This window comes from Ornithorhynchus anatinus, chromosome 3, assembly GCF_004115215.2.
Source record: "Ornithorhynchus anatinus isolate Pmale09 chromosome 3, mOrnAna1.pri.v4, whole genome shotgun sequence".
Lineage (NCBI taxonomy): Eukaryota > Metazoa > Chordata > Mammalia > Monotremata > Ornithorhynchidae > Ornithorhynchus > Ornithorhynchus anatinus.
Window position 1 is genome coordinate 19665385 of NC_041730.1, and position 15482 is coordinate 19680866.

At 44.6% G+C, this 15482-nt stretch overlaps 1 protein-coding gene across 1 annotated transcript; it reads right to left on the reverse strand.

The window, feature by feature from the left end:
* Positions 1 to 6935: 6935 nt before the first annotated feature.
* Positions 6936 to 7904, reverse strand: LOC100084088 (olfactory receptor 1009). The gene has a single exon (XM_001514559.5). It carries the CDS (start codon positions 7902 to 7904, stop codon positions 6936 to 6938), a length of 969 nt encoding a protein of 322 aa, XP_001514609.5.
* Between the last annotated feature and the right edge of the window lie 7578 nt (positions 7905 to 15482).

Genomic DNA, 15482 nt, shown 5'->3' on the forward strand with positions numbered 1-15482 from the left:
GAAGCCTCCCACTGGAGGCCGGCCCACCCTCTGGAACGGAGGGGAGCCCATCGATTGATGTGACTCCTTCTCTTCTCCTCTCCTCTCCAGCTGTTCCATGGCATGGCATGGAAGGGGCAGCTTTAGGTGGAAAGAGGGGCTGTTCTGATGGGGCACTCTGTCCATGGGATGGTGATTGGGTTAATCGATGAATGGGCTGCGATCAGATTGACGGATTGACCCTCCTTTGTTCATTCAGTCATATGAGAAGCAGCGTGGCTCAGTGGAAAGAGCACGGGCTTTGGAGTCAGAGGTCATGGGTTCGAATCCCGGCTCGGCCACTTGTCAGCTGTGTGACTTTGGGCAAGTCACTTAACTTCTCGGTGCCTCAGTTACCTCATCTGTAAAATGGGGATTAAGACTGTGAGCCCCACATGGGACAACCTGACTCCCCTCTGTCTACCCCAGCGCTTAGAACAGTGCTCTGCACATAGTAAGCGCTTAACAAATACCAACATTATTATTATTTATCGAATGCTTACTATGGGCAGAGCATAGCAGATACTAAGCTCTTGGGAGAGTAGCATTCACCGATAAACAGATATATTCCCCGCCCACAACAGGCCTTCAGTTTAGAGGACTGGTCATTTGTGGTTTAATTTTTGAATATTTGTTTTAGTGCCACTTGCAGCTCTTGTAATAATAACTGTGGTATTTGTTACGTGCTTACTATGTGCCAGACACTTCACTAAGCACTAGGGTAGGTACAAGTTTATTGACTTGGATAGAATCCCTGTCCCACATTGGGCTCACGGTCTTAATCCCCATTTTACAGATGAGGTAACTGCGGCACTGAGCAGGAAAGCAACTTGCCCCAAGTCTCCCAGCGGACAAGCAGCAGAGCCGGTATCAGAACCCAGGTCCTTCTGACTTCCAGGCCCATGCTCCATCCGCTAGGCCACTCTGCTTCTAGTCTGGACATTTCCTAAAGTCTAATCTAAATCCCTCTGCTGCTCTTTTCCTATTCTCAGTGAAAACAAAGTACATTCACATCCAAATGCTAGGTGGAATTCACAAAAAGTAAAGTAATAATTTTGATATTTGTTAAGGGTTCATTATGTATCAAAGGTTGTATTACACACTGGAGTTGATGCCAATATGAGCAGATCGGACCCAATCCTTTTCCCACACAGGAAGAGGAGGGAGAACAGGTATTTTACCTCCATTTTACAGATGAGGTAGCTGAGGCACAGAGGAGATAAGTGACTTGCCCGGGATCATTCAGCAGATCCCCTGACTCCCAAGCCTCTATTCTTCCCACTAGGCCATGGTGCTTCTCTAAAAGAAAATTGAGTAGGGGGAATGCTACAGAATTGTAAAGCTGGTAACACCAGAACGATGCAAATTTTAAAATAAAAAGATGCTATCCAATCAAGTGAAGGTGGAAAGCGTTAGCCTGTTTGGACTAGGGCCTGAAAATATAAAATAAGCAATAGCTCTTCATTTAAGCCAATCACTTTCCAAAAAGCTTCAAGCCCATTAGAGCCACGTCTGTGTAGGGTGATTTTATATATATATATATATCTTTAAATTCTATATTACAATTTACTTGTTTATACTAATGTCTGTCTCCCCCTATAAACTATAAACTTATTATGGGCAGGTAATGTGTCTGCTAATTCTGTTTTATTACTAATTCTAGAGCAGTGCTCTGTACTTAATAAATACCACGGAATGATTGCTGTAAATGCTCCATCCCTGTTTTATAAACTGGGATACTGAGGAATTTAGAGAGGTCAAGTACAGTGGGTCATTCAGCCAGTCAGTGACAGAACTTTAAGCACCGCACAACTCTCTGGGTTAGTAGAGTATGCCGATCATTTGATCACACAAATTTTCTCCTTCTCGGGAGCAAATCCAGAGATCCAGAATGCCCTAAACCCTCTGCTCTTAAAACTCAGAAGTGGAAATTACATTTAATCAAACTTGAAAATACCTGTTAAATATGCATTGTTAATTGCTTTTATGTCTCTGGAGGGAGGTTTGAACCGCCTAGCTAATTAGAGAAGGATAGTAAGTAGGAAGCTGCCGAGTTATTCTTGCTGAGTTATTCTTGTTTGGGCCTGGAAGATGGCCATGACAGGACACCTGGTAGAGAAAGATTAGCACTTTCCGGAGGGGGTCAGTAACTTTGCTGAAAAGACAGCTGCCTATTGAACAAGATCATAAATTAGCTGGGTTTTATAGAAGAAGGAGATGGGCTGTGATAGGACGCGGCACCACTGACTCAGAGAGGTAGAGGAGTCATCTCGTTCAACTCCTTGCCTCTGGGGAAGGAAGAGAAGGAGGGTTGATTATTAAACTGTGTTATAATGTAGTTTGAGGAAGAGCGTGGAAGAGGGAATTAGGTAGCTCGAACACGCAATATGGGAGGGTAAGTCTAATAGGTAATTATGGCCCAACTCTGACCTTGGTTTCTTTTCACTGGCCCTCAGCCAGGATTGACTTGCCTTTACCCTTCTCTAGTAAGCCCCATCTTCTGTCTTAAATGCCCTCTCTTCTGATAGTCTCCTACCAGCGGTATTTGTTGAGCACTTACTGTACTACTAATAATAATTAGGGCATTTGTTAAGCGCTTACTATTTCCCGGTACCGTACTAAGCGCTAGGGTGGATGCAAGCAAATCAGGCTGGACACAGTCCTTTGACCCACATAGGACTCATGGTCTCAATCCCCATTTTACAGAAGAGGTAACTGAGGCACAGAGAATTTAAGTGACTTGCCCAAGATCACACAGCAGACGTGACAGAGCCGGGATTAGAACTATGAGCTTCGGACTCCCAGGCCCGTGCTCTATCCACTCCGCCAGGCTGCTTCTGTGTACTAAGCACTGGGGAGACATAATCCCTGTCCACAATTACCTTTCATTTTAGGGTTGTCTATCAGTGGTTAAAACTGGATCACAATGGATCTGGCGGGAGTGGCCAGGGGACTGTGGCTTGCCTCAGGCCTTCCTCCCGTCAGGTTCGGGGAGGAGGAGTTGGGTGGAAGTGGGTGTTGGCAGAGAACAGAAGTAGGGCTCCACAGGTAAACTTGAACCTCTTTTGGCTTCCCAGTTTCTGCCAAGCAGTCCAACTTGACTCCTATTTAAGGGCAGTTTTCTTATTAGCATTTTTTGCTGCCTGACAAGTAACTCTAAATTTATTCGTAATTAAGATGAATTTATACCGCAGAGTAGCGTGCTGTTCTATTTCCTGTTGTGTTTTTCTGGATAATGAATGTCATTAACTTCCAACCCATTTGATTGCCTTGAATACTTTCAGGTCTAGAAGTTTATTATGGCTTAACTGACAGCTGAACGTCTCGGAAAACCACCAATTCCAATTACACTGTAATTTCATAAGAGGATAACTGTACGTTTCTGCTATGTAAGCACCCTCCCTGGCAGTCTCTGGGGTGAGACAGCATTGATTTGCCTTCTCTTTTACTCGTTTAAAACCTCCATCTAGCTGGTAGGGGGGAAACGTCTGCAGGGTGAGGGCTGTTTTCCTCTTTGTGACACCCAAGGGTGAGAGGTGGCACTTGGCAGAGACATGTGGAAGGCAGTAAGGTTGTCCCTGAGCTGCTGAAGTGATGCCACCTGCTTAAGATGTGTTGTGAAAAAGCTGACAGGACTTTTACAAACTCTCCTTTAGGATATCTAGACAAAAATTCATTCTTCCTAAGGGTTATCAACTAAAACCCTCAAAGTAAAACAATTTCTGTCTCTCTTTCTTGGCTCTCTTGATTTTTTTTTTCCTGCCCAAGTCATCAGGTTATCAGTATTTACTGAACTTCATCATGTGCTGGATACTGTACTAAAGTCTCCAAATTGATTGTTTTTGAGGGGGACTGGCCCAATAATAATGGTATTTATTCATTCATTCATTCAGTTGTATTTATTGAGCACTTACTGTGTGCAGAGCACTGTACTAAGCACTTGGGAGAGTACAGTACAACAATAAACAGGCACATTCCCTTCCCACAGTGAGATTACAGTCCAGAAGGGGAGACAGATTTATAATTAATATAAATAAATAAATTACAGATATGTCCTTAAGTGCTATGGGGCTGGGAGGGGGGAAGAACAAAGGGAGCAAGCCAGGGTGTTGCAGAAGGGAGTGGGAGAAGAGGAAACAGGGGACTTAATCAGGGAAGGCCTCCTGGAGGAGATGTGCCTTCAATCTTTGAAGAGTGTAGCAAATGCTTATTCTGTGCTAAGTGCTGGGGTAGACAAGAGAATCAGATCAGGCCCAGTCCCACATGGGACTCCCAGCCATAGTGTGGTAGATTGGTTAGAGCATGGGTCTGGGAGTCAGAAGGACCTGATTCTGCCTCTCGTCTGGTGTGCGACCTTGGGCAAGTCCCTTCACTTCTTTATGCCTCAGTTACCTCATATGTAAAATGGAGAGTAAGGGATTAAGGGACTGTGAGGGAAAGGGACTGCGTTGAACCCTCCAGACGGTAAACTCATTGTGGGCAGGGAATATGTTTGTTTATTGTGGTACTGTACTCTTCCAAGCACTCAATATAGTGCTCTGCACACAATAAGTGCTCAGTAAATACGATCGACCGACCGACTAGAACCGTTTTTTTACCTCTATTTTACAGACGAGGAAACCCAAGCACTGAGAAGCTAAATATTTGGCCAATGTTATTCCACCAGCAGCCGAGTTGGGATTAGAATCAGGGTCTCCCAATCCTGTGCTCTTTCCATTAGAACATGCTGTCGCTAGGGTCTAGCCACTTCTGGTAATAATTTCTCCCTGCTATTGTGGCATTCTTGGTCTGCCAGTTGGAATAGAGTGTTTCAGTGCTCTACGTGTTCTTTAACGGCTGGTCCTATGACCAAGTACTTGTCTGGCAATTCTTTCTGCCCAGAACGGTCTCCTCTTCCTTTTCTTATGTGTGGGCCAAAATGAAAGCATCTCTTCCTGCGAGTTGCCCTCGCCACTCAGCCCTTAAGAAGGCTTTCTCTAACTGTATATGACAAAAGGATCTCCTCCAAACTGAGTCACAGGCGAGAAAAACTCAAGCAATAAGTGGAGCCGGTAGCAGTCATTCAATAGCACTGGAGCGCCTACTTTACTAAGCATGTCAGAGAGTATTATAGAAGTGAAACGCACAGTCTCTGTTCTTGAGGAGCTCTGTCTGACGGGGAACCATTCATTTATTTGTTCAGTCGTATTTATTAAGTGCTTACCGAGTGCAGAGCACTGTGCCAGGCACTTGGGAAAGTACAGTACGACAATAAAGAGTGACAGTCCCTGCCCACAACAAGCTCACAGTCTAGGGAAGGGGAAACAGACATCAGTACAAATAAACAGACATCAATACAAATAAATAAATCTATAGATATATGCATATACGCAGGAGGGAGTGGAAGATTGCTAGCCTATATGTTCCTTGAGGAAAAGGATCGTTTCTATTGTATTGTCCTCTTCCAAATATTTAGTATAGAGTTTTAAATACAGTAAGCACTCAGTAAATAGGGAGTCACATTGGTTTCCCTGTGGACTGAGAAGCAGCATGGTCTAGTGCTGGGAGAGAGAAGGACCTGGGTTCTAATCCTGGTTCTGCCACTTGTTTGCTGTGTGACCTTGAACAAGTCACTTCATTTCTCTCTGGCTCAGTTGCCTTATCTGTAAAATGGGGATTGAAACTGTAAGCCCCACATGGGACAACCTGATTACCTTGTACCTACCCCAGCGCTTAGAACAGCGCTTGTCACATAGTAAGCACTTAACAAATACCATAATAATTGTTATTAATTATTATTATACAACAACCCCACCTAATTCCACTGTCCCTTGGGCCATCAGTCCTAGGCAGGGGGAATGTGACTGAGATGTACAAAGTCATGAAAGGAGTGTCAAAATGAGTGAAAAGCTATTGTTTACCAAATCCCTTCAGAGCTAGAAGATACACCTTGACAATAAGTGTAGATAGAAAGCAAAAAACAAGAAAATATTCTTCAATCAGTGGTGTTTGACTGCTTACGATGTGCAGAGCCCATTTCTAAGTGCTTGGGAGAGTACAATACAACAGAGTTGGTAGACATGTTCCCTGCATATGAAAACAATGGTGCAAGCATGTGGGCAGAAAATAGTGGTTCAAGAGGTTTATGGTAAATTCATGGATAATGGATCTATGGTTGGTTGTTGAAGGGAAAAGTTAGGGATGCTGGAGGTTACGTCGCTAAGAATGAGAATGGACTGCAAGAGTGGAAATATCAGCTTCAGATGTCCATCGATCCCTCTGTCGGAGGTAAAATTCCGGACTGGAAAGGTGATTGTGCTGATCTAATAAGACATTTCTTATATATTTATGTTTGTATGATTCACTTTCCTCCCTATCCTTTGATTCCCTTTCCTCCCTAATAGTAATAATGATGATGATAATGATAATTTTGTTATTTGTTTAGCATTTACATTGTACCAAGCACCAAACTAAGCACTGGGATAGTTAGCAGGCCAGACGTAGTCCTTGTTCTGCATGGGACTCACTTTCTAAGAGGGAGGGAGAACAGGTATTGATCCCCATTTTACAGATGAAGAAACAGAGCATAGAGAAGTGAAGTGACTTTGACAAGGTCAAACAGCAGGCAAATAGTGGAGTTGAGAATAGAACTCAGGTTCCTTGATTCCCAGGTTTGTACACTTCCCACTAGGCCACACTGCTGTTCTCATTCCCCATGCCAGCCTCTCCTTTTCCTCATGAATAAGGTCCTTCAGGGCTCCGGATTTCTCCAAAGGAATAGTGTGACAAAGGATGATTTCAGTGAACTCAACCATGTAGGTGAGAGCACCTCAGTAATGACAATGGAAAACTGTCAGAACCGTACAGGACAGTTTGAAAAAGATACTCCCACCAAGCCATCTTCTGGAAAGGGGAAGATATAGTGTCCTAAAGCATATTTAATATCTTGTAGAAAGCCTTCTCCTTGCTATCATCCTCCTCAGAGAGTTGTTCACTTCCTTGTTCCTCAGGCTGTAGATCAAGGGATTCAGCATTGGGATCACCAGAGAGTAAAACACGGAAGCCACTTTGTCAGCGTTATCTTGGGAAGGAGGTCGGACATACGTGAAGAAGAGGGTCCCGTAGAAAATGATGACAGAAGTCAGATGGGAAGCGCAGGTGGAAAAGACTTTATATCTGCCCTCCACAGACCGGATTCTCAGGATGGCAGAGACGATGCGGGTGTAGGAAATGAGGATCACCGCCCCACTCAGTACTCCAATCAGAGACGCCATGAGAAGAGTGAGGATCTCGTTCACCTGAATGCTGGAACAGGACAGGGAGAGAAGTGGGGCGATGTCACAGAAGAAATGATTGATCTTCCTGGAGCCACAGAAAGTGAGGCCGAAGGTAGCAGTCGTGTGGATCGTGGCGTTCACCAACCCGATTACATACGGAGCAGTCGCCAGCTGGATGCAGGTCTTTGGGGACATAATGATAGTATAAACTAGGGGGCTACAGATAGCCACATAGCGGTCACATGCCATGGCAGCCAGCAGGAAGCATTCGGTAGCCACCAGTATGCCGAAGAACCACATTTGGGCTGCACAGCCCAGGAAAGAGATGGCTTTCTTCTCAGTGAAGAGGATTTCTAGCAACTTTGGGGCAACCACTGATGAGTAGCAGAGGTCAACGAAAGACAAGTGGCTGAGGAAAAAGTACATGGGGGTTTGAAGACGGGAGTCCATCCCGATTAATGTAATTATTCCGAGATTTCCCACTAGGGTCATCCCATAGATCATTAGAAATAGGATGGAGAGCGGGATTTGGTGTCCTGGACCATCTGTCAGTCCCATGAGAATGAACCCGGAGATTGTGTCATTTTCTCCATCTGTTTCTGCCGAAGAAGCATAGAAGATAAGAAACATTAAGCGAGGTTCGATGGACCATTCCTAGTACTAGACCTCCATTATCATCGCTCTTCGAGTCCCTCTGTGGGCATAGCATTGAACTAGAGGTCTGTAACATGCGATAGTAGTAAAGAAATCGTTCCCGCCCGTGACTTTCAATCTATCTCCAGTTAGAGTGAAAGACTGGGACAAACAGCATGGCCTAGTGGAAATACCAAAGCCCCTGGAGTCAGACGACCCGAGTTCTAATCCCCTTTCCACCACTTGTCTGCTGCGTGATCTTGGGCAAGTCACTTAATTCCTCCGGACCTCGGGTTTCCTCATCAGTAAAATGGACATTCAATACTCCCTCTCCCTCCTACTTAAACTGTGAGGTCCACATGGGACAGGCACTGTGTCTCGCATCTTGTCTTGTCTTATGCCGTCTTGTCGTCTCCGACCTCTAGCGACACCACGGACGCATCTCTCCCAGAACTCCCCGCTTTCCATCTGCAATCGTTCTGGTAGTGAATCCTTAGAGCTTTCTTGGTCAAAATCTGGAAGTGGTTTACCATCGCCTCCTTCCACGCAGTGAACTCGAGTCTTCGCCCTTAATTCTCTCCCATGTCGCTGCTGCCCAGCACAGGGGAGTTTTGACTTGTAGCAGATCGCTTTCCACTCGCTAGCCACTGCCCAAGCTAGGAATGGAATGGACAGGCCTCTGCTTAACTCTCCCTCCCATGGTTGAGACTGGTAGAGAACTGGAAACTCTCCAGGTGCGACTCTCCAGGGGAATCTCGCATCCACCCCAGTGCTTAGTACAGTGTTTGGCACATAAGTAAAGTGCTTAACAAAAGCCTCAATTATTATTACTAGTTTCCTTGGGCCAGGCTTACTCTCTCTTCTGCCTCACCTACGCACTTGGGTCTGTACCTTTTAACCGTTTGATATTCAGCTCACCCTCATCCCTGAAGCACTGAGAACATAGCACTCTGTTTATACCTGTAATTTAACTTAATGTCTTTCATTCAATAGCATTTCCTGAGTGCCTACTTTGTGCAGAGCACTGTGCTACGCATTTAATGATAATGACAGTATTTATTAAGCACTTCCAATGTGCCAAGCACTGTTCTAAGCACTGGGGGCGATACAAGATTATCAGGTTGACCCAGATGGGGCTCAGAGAAGTTCAGTGACTTGCCCAAAGTCACACAGCTGACAAGTGGCAGAGTTGGCATTAGAACCCACGACCTCAGGCTCTCAAGCCTGTGCTCTTTCCATTAGGCAGCACAGAACAAATGCTGGAGCCATTTCATCCCTTCTCCTCTTCACCCTCTTAAGCACATCCCTGTCTCTCTCCAAATGTGGTATCCCAAACTGGATCTGATATCTGAGTTTCCTCAATGACCCATAGAATGTAGAATTTATTTTTCTCTCTTCTCCTCCTCTAGACTGTAAGCTTCTTGTGGGCAGGGAATGTGTCTACCAACTCTGCTCTATTGTACTTTATCAAGGCTTAGTTCAGTGCTCTGCACACAATAAGTGCTCAAATGACATTAATTGATCAACTGCAGCAATCTACTTTAAGAATGTGAGCTCCACGTGGGAGAAGGACTGTGTCCAATCCCATTTCTTTGTATCCACCCCGGCACTGAGAACAGTGCCTGGTACATGACAAATGCTTAAGAAATTCCACAGCTATTGCTATATTATTAATGATAGTAATAACAATAATTATGCTTTCGTTAAGTGCTTACTATGTGCCAAGCATTGTTCTAAGCTCGACACAAGGTAATCAGGTTGTCCCACGTGGGGCTCACAGGCTTAATCCCATTTTACAGATGCGGTAAGTGACGCAGAGAAGTTACACAGCAGTCAAGTGGCGATGGTGGGATTAGAACCTACTTCCTCTGACTCCTGAGCCCGTGCTCTTTCCACTAAGTCACTCTCATTATCATTGCTACTTTCAAGCAGTACATCTAATGTCCTTAGAGACTTCTTAAGAGGTGAAATCACTAGGATTGGGGATCAGAAATCAGGCACTCTTAGTGGGACATCTTTCACTAGTGCCAAAATCTCAACCCTGGTGGAATTGAAGAGCTTCAGTGATCCAAATTTTGCCTTGGGTGTCATCCTTTTGACAATGGCCGAGTTAGCTGGTGACTTCAATTCTGTTCACGTACACTTCCGTACTCCAGTACTAAAGTAGAATTTCCTCCCAGATATCTCAAGGTCATGTTTTTGTGACATTTTTCCTCCGTTCACTAGTCAAGTGATCTTCAACGGCTTCACATAGAAGCAGCGTGGCTTAGTGGTCTAGTGGATAGAGCACAGACCTGGGAATTAGAAGGACCTGGGTTCTAATGCCGCCTCTGCCGTTTCTCTGCTATGTGTCCTCAGACAAGTCACTTCACTTATGGAAGTGGAAGGAGCCCAGGCTTGGGAGTCAGAGGCCACGGGTTCTAATCCCGGCTCCGCCGCTTGTCAGCTGTGTGACCTTGGGCAAGTCGCTTCATTTCTCGGGGCCTCAGTTACCTCATCTGGGAAATGGGGATTAAGACTGTGAGCTCCACGTGGGACAACCTGATGACCCTGTATCTACCCCAGTGTTTGGAACAGTGCTTGGCACATAGTAAGCACTTAAAAATACCAACATTGTTATTATTATTCTCTGTGCCTCAGTTACCACATCTGTAAAGTGGGGATGAAGATTGTGAGACCCATAAGGAACAAAGACTGTAATCCAACCTGATTACTTTGTATCTACTCCAGTTCTTAGAGGAGTGCTTGGTACACAGTAAGCGCTTAACAAACACCATAATTATTTTTATAATTGTAGTTAGAATCTCCTGGGAGGATGGTTCTATAACCATAGTTTACTATGTCAAATTACTGAATTATCTTTGGGGAAAAATAGGCTGGGGAAGCATCTTGGTTCAGGCTCTCGGCCTCATCTCCTTCTTAGGGCTGTAGCATGTCAATCCATTGATGGATAACTTCATTCTCTCTGCTGTTTTCATTCTGTTTTCAGTTCCTTGGTCAGTTACTGGTTCAGTCAGCCCTCTTCCATCTCCTTCCTCCCTGCCTTCTGGCCATTTGGAAAATTTTTCTAAGAAGAATCACAATTTGGGAAACTGTATCCATGTTAGAAACTGGATTAGGCAGCACAGAACAAATAAGTCCAAATAAATCTCCACCATCATAGTCCCTGGAGCCATTTCATCCCTTCTCCTCTTCACCCTCTTAAGCACATCCCTGTCTCTCTCCAAATGTGGTATCCCAAACTGGATCTGATCTCCGAGTTTCCTCAGTGACCCATAGAGTGTAGAATTTATTTTTCATCCACGAATTCCTCCAATTTCATTTTATTTCCAGCTGTTCTACATTCTTTGCCTTGTATTCTGTTTAAGTCTGTCCTGCCCTTTCAATTGGATTTGTGGAATTCAATTTTTCCTTCTTCAGTGCACCGCCTTGCATTCTTCCTTACTGATGTCAGCTCATTTAACTCTGACCATTCAACCAAGTTGTCCAGAGTGCAGGGATAGAATCGCAAAGAGCCTCAAGTCCTGGCCACCGACCTCCATTTAAAGCCATGAAAATGTAGGCTTATTATCCACTTTTCTTCAAGTCAACAACACTTGGTATTGGGCCCTGTTGAGAACTGAGAAGCAGCGTGGCGCAGTGGAAAGAGCACGGGCTTTGGAGTCAGGGCTCATGAGTTCGAATCCCAGCTCTGCCACTTGTCAGCTGTGTGACTGTGGGCAAGTCACTTAACTTCTCTGTGCCTCAGTTCCCTCATCTGTAAAATGGGGATTAAGACTGTGAGCCCCACGTGGGACAACCTGATTCCCCTGTGTTTACCCCAGCGCTTAGAACAGTGCTCTGCACATAGTAAGCGCTTAACAAATACCAACATTATTATTTAGTGGATTCCAGTGGAAAACTTCCTGCCAAGTTGGCATTGCATCTCTGACTTTACACTTGAGATTATTTTCTCAGCCAATTCCCGGGCTTTTCCTACTGTTCCACTCGGAGTCCATTTTGGTGGTGTGGTTGCCTGGTCTGCTCTTCCCTGTGGCCCGTGATTGGCTTGATCCGTGACCTTTTCTGTAATGAGGATTCAATCAACCCGTGGCAATTATTGAGTGCTTACTGTGTGCAGAGCACTGTACTAAGTACAGTACAATAGACACGATCCCTTCCCTCGAGGAGCTTCACAGTGGATAACCTTTACTAAGTACTCGGGGAACATACAAGGGGAAGTTTCTGCCTTAAAGGTGCTTACGATATTACCTGAGATGGGTGGCTCAGAAATGTGCCTGAATCCACGAGAGGGAGTTTCAGCTGCTTGATGGCATCTGCTGTTACTGGGCATCTCTCAGTAAACAAGGTCCTTATTGACTAGTACTTGTCCCAACCAGTAATAGAGATAGGCTGCCGAGAGAAAGGGAAGGGAGGTCACACAAGAGCAGTGAAATCCTGGGGTCCTTCTAATGAAGAAGAGCTCAATAGCAACGCAGAGAATAATAATAATAATAATGATGTTGGTATTTGTTAAGCGCTTACTATGTGCAGAGCACTGTTCTAAGCGCTGGGGGAGACACGGGGGAATCAGGTTGTCCCACGTGGGACTCACCGTCTTAATCCCCATTTTACAGATGAGGTAACTGAGGCCCAGAGAAGTTAAGTGACTTGCCCACAGTCACACAGCTGACAAGTGGCAGAACTGGGATTCGAACTCATGACCTCTGACTGCAAAGCCCATGCTCTTTCCACTGAGCCAGGCTGCTTCTATGAGAACTACATAGTGTGCACCTGACAGCCATCATTTCAGAGGCTTTTGAATTGCTAATTAGTAAGTAATTGCTCAAATTACTTCTCAGGCCACTACTCCGTATGTGATTGCCAGTTTGCCCATCTTCTTTTACCTTTCACAAACTGGAAATCCCTTTCTGGATCAGGAAGCTGGGATTCTACCATCAGAGCTGGAGTGTGGTCACTTTTCATCCTCTGAGGTTTCTATTTTTATTTTGGTTGAACCTCTGGAATCCTTTCCGGCTTTTGAAGAAACAGGCTTTTAGCAGATCTTTTAAAGGGATGGGGGGCAGAAATCCTGGTAGCCCTAGGCACTATATGGGAAGCAGCGTGGCTCAGTGGAAAGAGCCTGGGCTTCAGAGTCAGAGGGCATGAGTTCCACTCTCGGCTCTGCCACTTGTCAGCTGTGTGACTGTGGGCAAGTCACTTAACTTCTCTGTGCCTCAGTTACCTCATCTGTAAAATGGGGATTAAGACTGTGAGCCCCACGTGGGACAACCTGATTACCCTGTATCTACCCCAGCACTTAGAACAGTGCTCTGCACATAGTAAGTGCTTAACAAATACCAACATTATTATTATTATATTTGTTGAAGGAATGGGGGGCTCTTAGAGGGTTTCTTGTTATTGAGACCCCCAAGCCCCCTCCCTTTCTCCTTCTCATTTTCTCTCTCCCTCTCTTTTTCTCTCTCTCCTTCTGAGATCTTTGATGCTTACCAATGTGAGTATCTTCCCACAGATGCCTCCTGAGCTAATATTCTTTAGGAGGAAGCTCACCTCGAGGCTGTTTTCTACTCTATTTCACCCACCAGATCAGAGCCACTGGCTCCACTGCAGCTAGTTAGGTTGCAAAAAGCTGCCGTATGCAGTCTAAAATTTCTAGTTTAAGGGGATGGCCTACATTCTAGGAATAGGGTTGACTAAAAGATCAACACTTCTAATTTCTCTGGAATATTTTCTTTTCTCAGGGCTCAGGACTCTAGTACCAGATCAGTCAGAGGGCTGGAAGTGATCTCAAGAACTCCAACCCCTGCTTCCAGGCAGGTGAATGGTGTAACCAACCAGAATCGGTGAATGTCTATTCTTAAAGATCTGTTGAAAATGGAAATGACCCTTGGCATCCTTTTCCAGGGGTCTAGCACGCTGATAGGAAAGCAGAGGGGTCTGGTGGAAATAACATGGGATTGGATATCACAAGATATTTCTCCTCCTCCTCCTCTATCACTAGTCTACTGTATGACCTTGGACAAGCCACTTAATTTCTCTGGGCTTCAGTTTTCTCATCTGTAAAATAGGATATGATAATAATAACAATAAAATTTGCTTGTATCCACCCCAGTTCTTAGTACAGTGCCTGGCACATAGTAAGCTCTTAACCTATACCATAAGAAAATTATTTTTAAAATTATTAAATTAAAAACAAAAATTAAAAAATATTATTATGGTATTTATTAAGCACTTACTATTTGACAGGCACTGGAATGGATACAATGAGTCGTGTTGGACAGGGTCCCTGTCCCGCATGGGGCTCACAGTCTCAATCCTCATTTTATAGATGAGGGTACTGAGGCACAGAGAAGTGAAGTGACTTGCCTAAAGTCACACAGCAGACAAGTGGCAGAGATAGAATTAGAACCCATGACCTTCTGACTCCCAGGCCAGTGCTCTATCCACTATACCATGCTGCTTCTCCATGTTTTTTCCACCTCTTAAATTATGAGCCCTGTGTGGGGGCCAGGACTATACCTGATCTATTATCTTGCATTTAATCCAGTGCTCTGCATGGACCTTGCTATCTAACAGATACCTAGTAATCGTCGTGACCAATCAGTGGCATTTATTGAACATTTACTGTGTATAGAGCACTGTACTCAGCTCTTGGGAGAATACCAGTACAGTAGAGTTTGTAGACCTTAACATTATTAGATGTTTACCTGAATTCTCTCCTGTTCCATTTAAACCTGATTCTGTTCATTTTTCCCCAGTGGACATTGCAACCAACGAATAGGCAACATCATTAAAAAAAACCAACTCATCTTCACTGGAAGGTGATCACTCTTTGGTCATTTCTCTTTTAGGTTGAACAAACCCACTCCCTTGAACCTTTCTTGAGAGAATTTACTTTTTGACTTTATAATCCCATTGGATACTTTTCCCTGTATCCTTTCCAGCTTCTTTTCATCCTTTTTGAAGTATGCTCATCAAGACCGGGCACTGTACTCGAATAGAGGTATGATCCCAGCAGAGGGGTATGGGAAAGTTCTTTTTTAGCACTCTTACATGTCTCCTTTCCCATTCATATAATGCAATTACTTCAAAAGTTAGGATGCTGACTTAGTTTTTGGTCAGTTGTCATCAGTCCCCCAGGCTTCTTTCCACTGGGTACTTGACATGGGGTGTGATTTGTGTGACAGGTATTTAATTGGATTACAAGATGTGTCTGGGCGCCCAACCAACTCTACCAACTCTATTAACCCCTAGCAGAAGGGGTTTAATCACAATCCATAAAGGAGTCATGTCTCCTATGGTTGACATCTACCAGTCATAAGACACAATCTGACTCCGGCCTGAACTTGTGCTTTTATAGGATGGGGAAAGGCTTGTTTCCTTGCTGTCGGTTCTTTATGCCTAAATGCCTCACCCAGCACGGGTTAAATAAGAATGGTTCGACTCCCCAGGGCGTGGGTATCCAATCAATCAATCAATCATATTTAGTGAGCATTTGCTGAGCACTGCTTTAACTGCTTGGGAGAGTACTATGTAACAGAGTGGGTTGACAGGTTCCCCATATCCCAGTCTTAG

Excerpts from the sequence above, each read along its gene's own strand:
- LOC100084088 (XM_001514559.5), bottom strand. The coding sequence starts at position 7,904 with ATGTTTCTTATCTTCTATGCTTCTTCGGCAGAAACAGATGGAGAAAAT.